This window comes from Plectrocnemia conspersa, unplaced genomic scaffold, assembly GCF_051122295.1.
Source record: "Plectrocnemia conspersa isolate PC_06_02 unplaced genomic scaffold, ASM5112229v1 ptg000011l, whole genome shotgun sequence".
NCBI lineage: Eukaryota > Metazoa > Arthropoda > Insecta > Trichoptera > Polycentropodidae > Plectrocnemia > Plectrocnemia conspersa.
Genome location: NW_028277175.1, coordinates 14,432,057 through 14,447,401, shown reverse-complemented (window position 1 = coordinate 14,447,401; position 15,345 = coordinate 14,432,057). Strand labels below are relative to the sequence as shown.

At 38.2% G+C, this 15,345-nt stretch overlaps 3 protein-coding genes across 21 annotated transcripts in view; 1 reads left to right on the top strand and 2 right to left on the bottom strand.

Annotated features, from left to right (window-relative positions):
- Nucleotides 1-1,493, top strand: part of LOC148229611 (uncharacterized) — a 160,673-nt gene extending 159,180 nt beyond the window's left edge. For all 5 annotated transcript variants that reach the window (XM_088198608.1, XM_088198605.1, XM_088198604.1 and 2 more), the window contains one exon: nt 6-1,493. In XM_088198608.1, the coding sequence (XP_088054734.1) occupies nt 6-448 (443 nt within the window). In that variant the 3' untranslated portion in view covers nt 449-1,493. The remainder of the gene's footprint in view (nt 1-5) is intronic.
- Nucleotides 1,494-3,029: 1,536 nt separating this feature from the next.
- On the bottom strand, nt 3,030-3,479 carry LOC148229610 (uncharacterized). The gene has a single exon (XM_088196894.1). It carries the CDS (start codon nt 3,477-3,479, stop codon nt 3,030-3,032), a length of 450 nt encoding a protein of 149 aa, XP_088053020.1.
- Nucleotides 3,480-7,326: 3,847 nt separating this feature from the next.
- On the bottom strand, nt 7,327-13,653 carry Atac3 (Ada2a-containing complex component 3). Of its 15 annotated transcripts, none has more exons than XM_088197405.1 (10): nt 13,536-13,641; nt 11,166-11,305; nt 10,877-10,999; nt 10,659-10,796; nt 9,669-9,866; nt 9,375-9,594; nt 8,682-8,747; nt 8,524-8,606; nt 7,834-8,451; nt 7,327-7,774 (listed from the first exon to the last, which is right to left on the bottom strand). In XM_088197405.1, exons 3-10 carry the CDS (start codon nt 10,919-10,921, stop codon nt 7,550-7,552), a joined length of 1,593 nt encoding a protein of 530 aa, XP_088053531.1. In that variant the 5' UTR covers nt 10,922-10,999; nt 11,166-11,305; nt 13,536-13,641; the 3' UTR covers nt 7,327-7,549. The 15 variants fall into 15 exon arrangements, with proteins under 15 accessions (XP_088053531.1, XP_088053539.1, XP_088053533.1 ...); XM_088197413.1 differs by having other exon boundaries at nt 7,327-7,762; XM_088197407.1 differs by having other exon boundaries at nt 10,877-11,062; nt 11,166-11,198; nt 13,536-13,627.
- Between the last annotated feature and the right edge of the window lie 1,692 nt (nt 13,654-15,345).

The following is a 15,345-nucleotide window of genomic DNA, read 5'->3' as shown; positions in this document are numbered from 1 at the left end:
TTCAGATCCGATCGAAAATGGCTATGATCCCTTGTTGTCTCCTCCAGCTTTACCGCCGTCTCCACCGCCGCCTTCAAGTTTAGATTTTATCACCTCCACTACTCCGTTGCCGCCGCTCTACCGGTTGAAACCTTCGAATCATTCCAATATCAACGAAAGCAGTCCACCCCAACAAGACACCGGCCTGTGGTGTTTACTTCAAGATCTAGCCGCTTTGCTACAAGTTAAATCGAGAGACGCGCTTCTCAAACAAATACACTGCGGACCCGGTCCGCCGAGAGATTCGCTCAAAGAGTTGCGCATGCAAGAGTTCCTCGACCGAGCGCAGTGTCAGCAGTTGATGTCTGCCGGGGAGAAGATCAACATCCGCGCCTCCAAGATAGCCCTTGTTAAATATACAGACAAAGTTAAACAATTACTAAATATCGAGTTAGTGTCGGTTAGATGATAAAAGTGCTGTAATGTTTTCAATGAAAGCATTATAGTAGCGTTAACGAGTGAGTGATTAATAAATGGACTGATAATTTTATATAAATGGACTATTTATGTATTCGCAGGTTACCATTATAGCGTCGTTGCATTTAATTTAGCCGATATGAGTGCAATGAGGAAGAAGGTTCTATTGAAATTTTTATATAGTAATTTATAAATGTAAATAAAAATATATGGAATGTACAGATATTATTATAAAAAATATACCAATTTTTTAATTAAAGTGTTTTCAATATTATTTTTATATTATGAAATATAATAAATTATAATTTTAATTATTACGTTACGTTGATATTTTTTACGCTAATTAGGTACTTAAATACGTTGTTATCATTCGTGAATATGATAATTTTTATTTATTATATATAAATTTTATATTATTAAAAAGTAAAGTTGGTGAAAGGGATCCACGAAATAGTTGTTAAATGAAAGGCCGGTCAAAGAGTGTGTTGAGGTCTCTAGCCCTTTTCATTTATCTAGTGTAAAGCATGTATAAAATTCATTTTGTATAGGATTGTGATTCACAATAAATTCCGAAATGTGCGTATGTAAAAAATAAATTAATAAAAATTGTAAAAATGTATATTTGTGTATGTATTAGATGTCTATGCATGAGAAAGAATGTAAATAGGGGACTGTCGTTATTTTGCATATCAATAGTTATTTTTATTGTGCAAACAATTAAACGAAATTATGAAGATGGTCTCTGAAGATTGATTTTTTAAATACAAACGAAATTATAAATTGAAATACGCCTAAAAGAATTTAAACTAAGTGGAAAACACAAGAAAAACTGTGATTTTAACGATTGTTAGGGAGGATGCAATTATTACGAATTTAGTGTGGAGAATACTTTAAGACTTAGTCCTGTTATTCTTTATTTACAAAAATTGTAACTCGTGATCTTTTCAAATATATACATATTTGAAAAGTATGTATATAAAAAAATATGTATTATATATAAAATATATGCAAATAGAAAATATTACAATTTTATAATATGCACTGTTTTTTTAACCTATCATATAATTTTAATTTCTTCAAGCCCTATAATCCACAACAAAAAATACATATGGGTAAAGAAAACTGCGCTGTCCGATTGCGATACTGGATTAATACCTGCATATTAAAATCGATATTTTTAAGGAAAAAAATATGGTTTCATAAAATAAATTTTGTTTTTGCACTTATTACATACATTATTTATGCAATTATTGATATTGCTTGGCCAGACGTCCTCATTTGAAAAGGATTGTCCTCCAAAATTGTGTCCACCTTTGTCCTCTAGAAAAATAATCCTAATTGATTTAGACAAGACACAGGAAGTGCTTCCTGAAGAGACTGAATTTCATCAAGGGCTATATAATATAAGGTCTAAAATCAATATCAGATATTACCATTTTTATGGTTCCTTTACTATAGGTGAAGAAAATAAAAATTCACATTTTAAAGCTTAAAGTTACTTCAAATGCAGATTGCCATTCAAAAATTCGCCCATCGATAATACGGTTCCTTCAGATATCCGGCGTGGATTTTGGAGCGCATTTTCAAATTTACCGCGTTGGCGCGCCACTGTTCTCTGGAGGCGCCATTGTTAAGAATCAGGAAGTATCAGCAACGGTGTCCACACTTGATCTTGAATCAACTGCCATCAACTTCAAGTCAACCAAATGTCCTGTCATCACCATCAACATTTCTTCCACAAGTTGAAGCTGTTCATGTTGCTGTCGATATTTTTACTGTCAGTCTTGAAGATGATAATCTTGACAGTCCATCTGCTATTTAGTAAGGTGATCAGACGTCCTTCTTTAATGTGGATTGTTCTCCTAGAACAAAAATTTCGAGATGGTTTTTGAGCAAAAATATCTGAGATGGATTTTGATAATAAATTGAAATATTTTCCGTCATTGAGAGAACATTTTTTTGTTGCAAAACGGTCACGGATATAATAAATCACCGGATCCACAAGATTCCCGTTTTAATGCAATATGACATTGGACAGTGCCCATCAAGCGAATGTCGCTTTTTAAAGGCGTACACCTATTTCACTGTTGAAGAAACGTGTACATCTATTGGCTGGATGATCGCTGCATGAGTGTGATTGGTCAGCAAGCTTTGAAGCCTTGGATACTTGAACTTTTTTTTTTGAAGAGAGGAAATCTTCGAAAAACACCACTAGCTTCCAGTTTGCTGGTGATTGTGCCGGATTCCTCTAACAGCGACCTACCGGCTAAAATCTCTCCCCAGCCCTCTCCTGAACGGGCGGTACTATCTTTCAGATATTACACTTTAGCTCGTCTAGTTTAGAGACTCTATCCCATTAGGGCCGCTATCTTGCGCTGTCTTTCAGCGTCTTCTTTGCATCTGAGAACTTCGGACGCATAGTCTGTCCATGCCCTCCAGTTTTTTTGGCATTCCAGCATGGATTGAGCCATAGTGTCTGCTGATGCAGACTTTCCTATGGCTCTTTCCAGTGCTTTCAATCACGCTGCGCACTTGAAAACGGCATGCTCTGCGTCGTCGTCTTCAGAGGTTTCTCAATGAAGACACTCAGTACTCGCTGTCTTTCCGATTCGTTTGGTGTAATGACCGAAGCAACCGTGCCCGATTATCGCTTGCGTCAGATGGCATGACAACTCGCCGTGTTTCCTTCCCGTCCATACGGCAAGGTCACCAACGAGTCTGTGCGACCACCTTCCCTTGGTGGATTCGTCCCATATGCGCTGCCATGCTGACATTGTCGCCCTTCTGACGACATATCTGTCCTGTCCATTGTAATTCTCCTGTCTCTTCTGGGCGAGGAGATCCAACGGCGGTATGCCACAAATCACCAGTACGATGCCCTCGGACACGGTTCTGTACGCGGTCGCTGAATTATTGCCAGGGTGAGTGTGCTGCGGTGCGCGTGTCCTTCCCCATGGTCCCGCGCTCCGTCCACGTGCGTCCCTCCTGCACCCAGTGTTGCTACTACCTCTCTTCCCCCGCATCGGGGTTGCCATCACACCACACGCTCCCCTGATGTCCACATCACAACACAAAATCTTGAAACCGCGCAGGCCTCCTTCTGGTTCTTTGCACACGACTCCTCTCTGCTGCTGGCGGGTCCCTTTCGGTCTACATTGGCTCTGCAGCCTCCGTTGTCTCGAACAGAGTTGTCAGATCCTGGTGATCCACTGGCAACTCTCCGGTGACCGACGTTGGCTGCTCCGGAACTCTGCGCAGGTCCAACACGTGTCTGGGCATTCCGTCCACGACGACGTTGTTCGTGGAAACGACGCTGTCGACGCGTCCTCTGGGCCATTCCGTCGTACAGCGCGCCCCTGGCGGCTTCACGAAGACCACGTCTTCCGTTCGGAATGGGCACCCGTCCACGGGCTGCGTCGTCGCTGTCTTTGCTGCTGGATGGCGCCACTGATAAGCGAAAACAGCTGAAGATGGGGCGGTCTTTCCTCTTATTCCCTCTGATGCTAGATTGTACCAGAATGCAGCCTGCAATGGTGAAATTCGGCTCCTAGCAGCGATTCGCTTCACCGTCCGGTGGTTCCTCTCTACAATACCGTTGCCTGCCGGTCTGTAGGCTGCCCGAAACCTGGAACACACGCCCCATCGGTCACACAGCTCTTGCACAAGGCGGGATCGAAACGCAGTGCCATTGTCCATGAGCAATTCTCGGGGCGGGCCGCGTTCCCGAAACACTTGCTCCAAGTTTTTCACAACACAATCACCACTCTCCCCAGCGACCTCCCGCCACACCGCAAATCTTCCCGGGCCACAATCCACTACCGTTAAGTACAGTGCCGTCCCATAGTGCGTGAAGTCCACTGCGAGTCTTATCCATGGATGCGACACTTCGAGGCTACCTTCTTCATGGGCTGCCGGCGCCGGGTCTATGGTAGTGCATCTTTTACATGCCCTGACGCATCTCTCGACCTCCGCTCGCGTAGTGTTCGTGTTTACCATGCGAGCTAGGTTTAATGTTCTGTCGACCCCCAGATGGTTCATTTGGTGAAGCTCGTCAACTGTGACCCCACAAATCACGATCGTTTCACTTTTCACCCACTGTCTGTTCACTCGGGTGAGCACGTCAGCTTTGTTTTTCTCCGAAGGCACATACACTACCCGAACTATGAGACCGTACGCTTGCACAAGTTCCCCAACGAGGCCGAGACGTCGCCGCACCAACATCTCCGCCATTCCCGACACTTTAGGCCTCGACGCGTCCGACAATACAGAGTCAAGCCAACTCTTTACTGTGGCCGAATCCGTCATCACCTTTATGTCCTTCAGCCGCCATTTAGTCGCGAGGTTGATGCCTTTTATGACAGCTTCCAATTCAGCCGTGTTGATGTGGCTCGCGTCAGCTGGTTTCCTGAGCCATGCCCCGTCTTCCACCACAGCTCCTCCGATCTCGACCGCCGCGCCGAGTGCGATTGAACTCGCGTCGCACCAGACTCGACCTCTATTCGTATCCGGAACGTGCCACGGTCCTTTCACTGGGTCTTCTCGTTCAACACGCTCTACCTCTCTCGTTCTCGTCACTCGCGCCCTCGCCACTATGTCCTTAAGCGGCGGCAACGTGGTCGCGCCCCCCACGAATGCTCGCAGGTCTCGCGACGCCCGCTCCGGAAGCCCTACAATGAAGTGGGTCGCCAACAGCGCGTCACTCTCTACCCCGGCCTAGGCCGAGAGTTTACGCAGCTCGCACAAAAACACGTCGACAGTTTCGCCGGCTTCCCAACGCCGCTGGATGAACCGACCATACGACACAAACCGGCCAGCCCCGAACGCCAAGCTCAGGGCGGCCGCTGCTTGCGCTCCGTCGCGGCGAGTCTCTTCAGGCAAGTCAACGAAAATGTCGAACGCTCGGCCCCGGAGGAACGTAGCCAACCACTTAGCGACGTCGACCTCGTGGTACAGGTCCATCAGAACCGTGAGGCGCCGGTACCACCTGTCAAAATCGCCGTCTCCCGAGAACGGCTCCACGGCATCGGCTAGGCGGTGATGCGCCTTCGCAGCGCCCCCCATATCGCTCGGCGCCGAAATAGCTTGTGCTGCGGTGCGCGTGTCCTTCCCCATGGTCCCGCGCTCCGTCCACGTGCGTCCCTCCTGCACCCAGTGTTGCTACTACCTCTCTTCCCCCGCATCGGGGTTGCCATCACACCACAGTGAGCCTGGTCCTCTCCACTCTTGTGGCTTGTACCCATATCGGGGCGCTGTAGAGAAGGACCGAGTGGACTACTTCGTTGTAGTGTCTTCTTTTCTGTTTCGGTCCACCCATGTTAGGTATCAACCTGGTGAGGTCTTCTGCTACTCTGACAGCCTTAGCAGCTACCAGCTCCGCAACTTGTCGTCTATCTGCACACCCAAATAGCGTATCGAACTTTTGTAAGATATGTCGAATCCGTTGACCGCTATCCTGGGTGGCGGTAGCCTCCGTTTTCCCGTAAAGAAGACTGCTTCGGTCTTTTCCGTTGCTAACACGAACTCGGCGTGATCCATCCAGCTCTGGATTGCGTAGAGCGCTGCTTCTACGACCTGTTTGAGCTGCAAGGTCGTCTTCCCCCTGGAAAAAACGGAAATGACGCCGGTGATTCTAAACCAGAAATTCTCGGGTTGTCCCTCAAAGAAAATCTAAAAAGTACTATCTTGAATCTATCCCGAAAATATTTTTTAAAATATGTAATTTCAGTGATATTATATCGGAATACATTTTCATCGGCAGATGTATATTTTTACCAGTGAAAATATAATTTATTTATTTATATATACATTAACATTCTTATTCATTATTTATTTGCATGCGATATATAAATGTTACAGTGAATGTGCATTTTTCAGTGAAGTTATATTTTCACTAGTGAAGTCCAAACAAATTTTCACTAGTAGATATATATGCTAATTTACATTTTTTTTCATTTATAATTTTATTTTTTAAATTTAAATTTACATTTTTCTTTCCTATTCAAGTGAGAGTTTGTAAATTTAGAAAAACTCAATATAAGGAAATCGGTCGAAATTATATTCATATTATATATCCACTTTGAAATTCTTCATTAAAAGGACTAAAATAATCAACTAGCTTAAAACTTCTTATAAGGTATGGTCTTTAAACAGTATGGAAAGGCAATACAATCGAGATAGTTGGGAGCTGTCATTTCTTCTATCGAGTTTGATAAACAGGGCTAAAAAAAACACATTCAATTACAATTAGCTTATGTGAGATATTGTCTTTTAAGAAGGTTTTAGGAATCTTTATTACCACTGCTTATTAGGCTTCAACTGTTTGTGAGACTGCAATACAAATATGACCAGGAAAGAAGCATTCATCTCTTCAAGTCAATTCTGTTACAATGAGCGAATTTGTCGGTAATTGAAGGTGCTTGAAGCGAAAAAGCAAATTCGTAAGATTTTAAGAATAAACACCTTCTTATAAATGTGCTGGTAAGCTGCATCAATTATATGTGTTAAACTGGCATCTTTGATCACACATTACTGAAGTTATACTATATTGTAATTTAAGTAGATACAATAATATTATTTAAAAAATATTCATTGAATTAGAAAATAGAAGCTGTTAAAAATGAATATCGTTAGTTTTTATGAGGCAAACTTTAAGAGTAAGGATTGTTAGATTTGGTTGGGTGTAGATAGGAATTTTAACTAGACAATTAATTAACAAGCCTTGTCTGAAACCTTACAAGAAAGCTAAATATCACCTTATAAGAAAGCTAAATATCAAATAAAATGTTGTTAACTGAGTGTGATTTAATAAGGTCATACCATATTAATTACGATCATGGTCCAGAATAAAAAAAATTGTAAAAATATATAATATTTTTATTTTTTTACTTATTAGTTTATTTACATAAATATAAATCAATTTATGGCAAATATATATTATATTTTTATCATAGTTTATCGGCATATTTTTTTATATACAAATATACAATTTTCCATGCGATACACATTTTTTAAATCACAAATGTACAAAAATACTCATCATATATAAATATACCAAAATATTCAAAAGAAAAAGAAACGCTGAATTCGATTCAACTTATAATATGATATCAGTATATAGTTTATTCTTAAAGGTGGCGAGCTCTTGGTTCACTTCTTCGTACTTTTTCTTATAAAAATCTACCTTCTCATTCAATGTTGTAAGTTCTGATTTTAATCGTTCTATTTCTTTGTCTTTGGATACTTCATTGTCGTTCAAAGATGCCATAGAGCTATCTAACGAAAGTATCACATTATTTGTCAACGGTTCCTGCAAGTTAAACTACATATTTTATTTACATTTAAAGACGATATACATATATAATTAATAGTAAAATATACCTGTAAATTATTGTCGGATCTATTCAATTTTACTACATTCTCAGGTTGTTTAATTATGTTATTTGGTTTCATTACTATTTTAACAGAACCTTCTTTTAATTTGAAAATCTTCGAATTATTTTGTCCTATTCTAATAACGTCACTCTTACCACCCTGATTAACTAATTCTCCGTTTGCGTTTTTGACTAATGTGACACTGGATACGCCCTTAATGCTATTGACTATTTTAATTTTTTTATTATTCATCGGTGACACTTTCACCGGACTTACTACATTCGTGCTTTTGGACAATTGTAGTTTTTGCAAAATGTTAGGTTTCAATGATGAATTGGCAACTGGTACTAGTTTATTGCCGGAGGTGACTGCGTATATTTTTGTGCTATTGAGTTTCGAAGATGGTACTATAATAGGATTTTTCTTTAACTCGACAGGTCGTGATGTAGCCGATACTTTTTGAAGATTCACGTCTTTTAATACTAGTTTACCAGCGTCCGATAACACGATTTTTCTACCGCTCTGGATGGCTGAGTTTACAGTGTTTGTATTGTCAGCCGGTAACATTGTAATTCCGTGCTCTTTTAAAAGTTGTAATGTAGCTTCATTAGGCGATTCGTCAACCTACAATTGAAATTAAAATACATATTACATGAACAATACAATATTGAAAAATAAAAAAATATAATTTTATACCGGAGGTAATAAAGAAGCTAAATCTTTATCGTTGTCTAAATTATCTGTTTCCATTGAATTTATATTATCGTCGATAGACTTATCTATAAAAATACAAAATAATATAAATAAATTATCTTTATAAAAATACTAATATTTATATTTTGAAATATTATTACCTGGTAAATTTAAAAGCATCTCATCATAGTTTATTGAAAATTTTGAAGGAGTATCTTTGATTTGCTCTAAAACAAGAGGTAAAAAAACATCATTTAATTTTATTAATTTAATATTACTCTATACTATGTATAAAGTAATATTATTACAATACTATCTTTAACAATGGGCTAAAGTGGCAAATGCAGATATTCGATCACACAATCATCTTCTTCGAGTTAATCGAGTTGAAGATGCGCAGCTAGAAAATCTGCGTCAGCAAAGATAAAATCTAGACTACCCCCAAAATGATTTTAACATCGGAGTTCGATAGTTGGCAAGAGAGATGAAAGAGAGAAAAGGTGCCATATTTCAAAGCTAAGTATCATGTTGAATTCGGTCAAAATCATAAACAATGACATATTGCGCTTTAAATTCTCCAATTCATGACATAGAAAAGCAATAGGATAGTACATACTTCATAATAAAATGTTTGTCTGAATACAATAACGCTTTACATCTCTATTGTGTCGATAGAGGTAGGATAAACCCGTCAAATAACCTTGAATGAGGTTTAATAAAATACAAGCATCATTTTACTACCAGGTTAAGGAACATTACCCATCATTTTATCCAGCATTTAGTTTGAACCAAGATTTAAAAGCAAATGTACTTTAAGTAAGTTTTATAAATGAATACGTTATGTAATATGTTACCGTTATCTTGCGAAAATAAATGTTTAAGATTGTCCGTCCCTGACACCTGCGATTTCAAAAGCAATTGCGCAACTTCATTCCATTCCATCTCCATGGCTATCGACATGGGCGTTTTATTGAATCTGCTGACTGCGCTCGGATCGGCGCCATTGTTCAATAATATTTTTACACATTGTATGTGTCCCTTCTCCACGGCCCAGTGAAGAGGTGTCATTAAGAGCTAAACATATTTATATTACGTTGAATATATAGTTGAAAATATTGAATAATCAGTACTAAAAAAATCAATCAAACCATATCTTTAACGTCGACTTCTGCTCCGTGCCTCAGAAGCAAAGTTGCAATATCCGCGTATCCTTCATACACTGCAAAATGCAAAGGCGTTCTGTCCACTTTGGTCTTTCCATCTCTGACCACGCCGGCTCGTAATAATATTTCACAAATATCGTAATGATTGTTCATGGCAGCCAGATGAAGCGGTGAAGTTCCAAGCTGTCAGATTAACATTTTTAATTGCTATTTCTTTGTTAATTTGTAAAAGGAGTAAGAAAGAGTGTAATAAGAACAATTGTATACAAACTGGAAGAAATAAAAAAAACACATGGTTTAGAATAAATTAAAATAATCCAGTACAAAAATTTTCTTTTGCGACTAAGTGAATATATGTATATATTTTTTAATAATTTTATAAAGTAGACAATAGTTGGCCATACACGCTCAGGCACATCCGACAGATCTGTCCGTCGCGGGTACCTGGCGGACAAATCCGATCGTGTGTGGTGAGAAAAGAGATTTGTCTGTCCGTCATGTCTGTTTCATGCTCAAAAAGAACGGAACGGAAGACACGAGCAGGCAGATCTGAGCACCCGCACCCGTTGGTTAACAGTATTTTTTGTTAAAATTTGTCCCTTAAGTGATTTATGACCAGGGCTATTTCTGCTCGCCTTTATTAATTTGCGCCAAAGTTGCTGCCATCGGTAAACGTCTAAAATAAGATTTTGGTGATAAGTATTTATTACTTTATGACAAGTTTTTGCTCTTTTGAAAGAGACATCAAACAACCGTTTTAAATGGACGCGTAAATAAGACATATAGAAGTTCAGACAGTTTGCAGGTGTGGCAAAACTTGGACAGATTTGTCCTAATGTCCATCGGACATAGCCGTGCGTGTATGCTTAGCTTATGATACATTATTATATATTTAATTAATTTGAGTTTTGGGTTCTAGATTATAATTATTGAATTTTAAGTGGTATCTTGTGTGACTTTCGATTATGTATTTACCCAATCCGTTGTGAATGGAGCACCTTTTCCAAGCAAGTCGTTGACACCTTGCTTATCGCCATCTTTAGCACATTGAAGTAACTTCTTACCAATTTCGTATATTAGTGTCGTAGAATACTTTTTATGAAAATTATCATTCTGTAATTAATAAAAAAAAATGATTATTAAAACTCAACACGCAAACATTGCACAACAATAAGTCACAAAACAATAGTTACCGGAAGTATAGTGACAATAGGAGTGATGTCCTTCGCACACAGCATTTTTATCACTTCTTTACGTTCTTCATCAAGGTTGTATTAAAATGTAAACTGACATTAGTGATTAAATTTGAAAACCTGCTGTAATGGTTTGAAACAAAGCACGTTAGTCCTCAGTGAACTCTAGAGAGGCACATTCTATCACTATATAAGTTATTTTTGCATGTATTTATTCTATTTAATAATGAAAATTTTCCACAAATTTATAATATAATATAATAAAATATCAAGTATATGATATGTTTACCTATACTGAATACGCAGAATTATATATATTTTCCTGTTTGGAATAAACATATGTCAAGTCAGCATCGATAAATCGCTTATTTGTCTTTTTCGCACGAATAGTAGGAATGATGTATTTCACCTTTGTATTTTTTATATTTTCTTTATACATGTGAAAATGAATCAATATTTATTACATATTATCAATGGCGCTGCTAGGAGGGGGGTGGGGAACCGCCATGAGCGGCATTTGCTTGGGGGTGGCATTTTCGCAATGGAAGGACTGTTCGTGTAGTGTAGTTCTTAAATCGAACGCGCTAGAAAATCTATATCCACAAATAGTTGAGTTAAGTTGAATATGAGAACATGACCCGGCCGGTTATAAAATGCCGCCCCTATGATAAACATATTTTTGGCCGTCACGAGTTTCTTAGATTCGAGTATTTATGTTGTGATCTTTACCGTAATCCAAATATGTATCTTAATAAAAGCGTGTCCGACGCTGAAAACCACGTCTTAGAACAATTATATAAGGTAAGATTTAAGTTGTAGGATGTTCTGTGGATGGTTAGCATAAATCTTTTTTAAAATTTATTTCACGTAACCTCAAATAAAAAAATCTAATGGGGTTAAATTACACGATTGTGATGCATCCTGAAAATCATTCTCGTAATGAAGCTATTGTTTCTCGAGCTGCGTGTCATGTGGCCTCATTCTGTTGAAACCATTTTCTATACTCTCATAGCTATTTCATTGAGGCCACAAAAAATTGGTAATCATCTCGCGATATCGCTCACCATTGAGGAAAAACATATTTTCAGTTTAATTTTCAAAAAAGTAAAATGATTTCAAGTTTATTCCAGAAACTTTAAGAGATTGTCAATAATGGTAAAAGCATGTCATTGCAATTTCATAAATTAAAAGGCACATCTACCGTTTTTTTTAATCTTTGGCAGTCAGTTAAAATAGCTGTCTTCAAGTGTTCAAGTGTACTTGGTATTTAGGATTGACTATCAAGAAAACTAAGCACTCAGAGCTAAAATACGAGTTTAAGAATTTGAAGACGGGACATTTTTCTGAGCCTGAAAGGTTGCAAAGTCAGTCTGGCTACTTCTCTAAAGTATAATTTTGACCTGGTTCTCAAGATGTTATCATTTCCTGATCTTTGGAAATGAACAAAAGTCACCACTATTCATAAAAAGGGTGACAAATTGTGCATGAAGAACTACAGATCACTCAGCTCCTGCTAAATTATTTGAAATAATTATCTGTAGCTGTCTTCAAACATTTTCAACAAGTTTTGTTGGTCCGAAAGAATGGTTTTATCCCACCTGCTATACGAGTAAAACAGTAATAAAATCACCTGATGAAGAAATACAAGTAGCCATTGTATATACTGATTTTGAAAAAGCCCGACAAAGCTTGTCGTGGGTTATTAGTAAAAAAAAAAATTGTTGCTCAGATGATGTAATTCAATTATTTCTATAGAAAGAATATTTCACTCCTTTGGAAGTTGAGCAAGAGTAAAACCTGGACCCTCTGCTCTTTTCGTTATTCATTAATGACATAAAAACGATGATTTAAAATTATTTAGTTGCATTCGATCTGTTGCGTACTCGTTCTCTCTAGAGTAATTTAGATTCTCGATAGGGATGGGCTTCCATCAATGGTACAAAGTAGTATTACAAAATTAAATAACAAAAGTGTCTCTACTATGAACAACACTTTGACTTATGAAAATTCTAAGGTTCCTAGTTAAAATGGAGTAGAAGTAGTTAGTGAAAGACATTTTTGAACAAAATAATATTCGAATGTCTGAGGTGACTTTTTTTAGAGCTTCATAAATATGGTAAGCCTAATAATACATATGTATATATAAAAATAATATAACTATGTATTTTAAAGATAAATTATTCAATTTAATAACAATAGAATAATGATTTGAAATAGGATTAAAAAGTAGGCGTCAACATATTTATAGGTTATGTTGTGACGTTTTATATATCAGTATTAATTAACAAAAATAATGATTTGACAGTTGTGAATATCGGCAAATTTATGAATAACTAACGTTGCGGTTAGATTGTCGATGTCCTAAGTAAACATTTTTTAGACAGACTTTTCGAACGAAGGTCTCACTTTTGATTTTGCGCAATTGTATTATTTTAAAATTGTGTGCTTTTGACAGTTTTTTGTCGTTGTTTAGTCGCTTGGTTGACGTTCGTGCGAGATTCGCTGTAAATTTCGTCCGCGCTCAGGATGAGAATGCCACCATGTCGCGCACTTCCTGTTCCTGTGGCGGGCGCGGACGAATTTTTCGCGCTGAGACGGAAACGAAAAAGCAGAAGCTCTGGGGGTATTCGAAAAGCGGAAACGGGAGAGGGAATCTCACCGGAAGCTCCTCGGTCGTCAATTCTGGCCAAACGAGCGGGTTTTTCGATTGCAGCTGTCAAATACTCGCCGCCATGTTAGCGCTGCCAACCTGGCGGCCTAAACGTACCAATCTATATTTTCACATTTTAAAAAGGGTTTGATTACAACTTTTATTGCATTATAAGGATAAATTTCATATATAAATTACAATAATTTTATTCTTATTTACTGATGATTTTCTTCAATACTATACTGATTCATTTATAACGTAATTGTCAGAAGCAGGCTGTACAGGCGGTTGTCCGGGGCGCTACTTATTACTCCGAATGTGGGCGCCATTTAATTCTATTTAGCACGGTGTCAAAAGTTTGTATAAACACAAGCAGCGCCGTTTAACTGGCAAAAAATGCCATATTTTTTTGTTCACTTAGGGATGCTGTGAGAGCTAAAAAAAATGGTCACATCGGAAATTATTTGTTTGTTTAAAAATAAGCAAAATTACCGCATAAAAAAATTCTCATGTGTTTCCCAAAAGAGCATGATATGCCTAAAAAGTGTCTGTTTGGTGTGCATTGTAGTCAAGCGGTGTCATTTGGCCTTATTTTTTTGAAAAGGATGAAGGTTGGACTGTAATAGCCTACAGTAAGCGCTATAGGCGCATGATAACTGATTATTTTCGCACGAAATTGAAAATATTGACGAGTATGGTCCTTCGTACATAGCGCAACGTAAGTATCTGATACTGGACGACTCGAGTATCGTAGCAATTATCGCAGTACGCTTTTTCCGAGCTCCGAACACACTCACGCGTTGCCGATATTTTGTCGACTCGTCGGCGGCTTGAGTCTCGCGCGACCGGTCGTCGTTAAGGTCGTCGCCACGCAAGTTCTGGCCACTCTAAGGTCCTTCGTACACAATGCAACACAAGTATCCGATACCAATATAGTGTACTCTAGACGCAAACACTCCGTACACATCGCTACTTTAATCACGAGACTTGCGTTGCCAACCATCAGTCAAACCTAGCAACCGTAGTGATAACCCTCGTTGTGGTAAAATGTCTGACACAAATGGTGATGTAGCTATGTTTTGGCTTACTATCGTTAGCAAAAGAAAAATCCTTGTAACAGAAAATATTAGATTCATTCCTATATAGAAAATAATATTATTTGCAGGTTGTTTGTTGCAGCACAAAAATTGCAACAAAGTTATGCTAACTTCCCAGTCCTGGAATGAAATATGGAATTAGTAAATTCATATTTAGTGGATTTACTAATTCCACATATACACCATAGTGACACACATATGTGGGAATGTTTCAGTGCTCAGGAAAGGAAAAACATTTCAATTAAAGTCTGACATAGTTCATCAAATTGTTAGAATATAACTTAAGCTTGTCTAATGGTGAGCAATTATTTTTTATCTGCCACAAAGCTATTTCTTTGCACTTACCTACTTATCAAATGGTTTATGGAGTGGCAATAAAAAATACCATTGTATAATTAAATAAATTATTATGTTACCTTAATAAAACACCGTAAAAATACACCATACATGCTAAATTAATGGCTTTTCCTGCTTCAACCACGCTTTTTCTGTATTTTTTTTATTACTCCTTTAGCGTATAATTGTACAAACAATGATATTTCTCCACTTCAAAAACAAATTTATATTTATTAATTGCTCCCCAAGTCGCCGATGAGTCTACAAAATGTCAGCGATACTGCGATAGTCGCTATGATACTCGAGCTGTCGAGTATCGGATACTTGCGTTGCGCTGTGTACGAATGGCCTTAGAATATACTACGACACTAGATACTAGACACTCA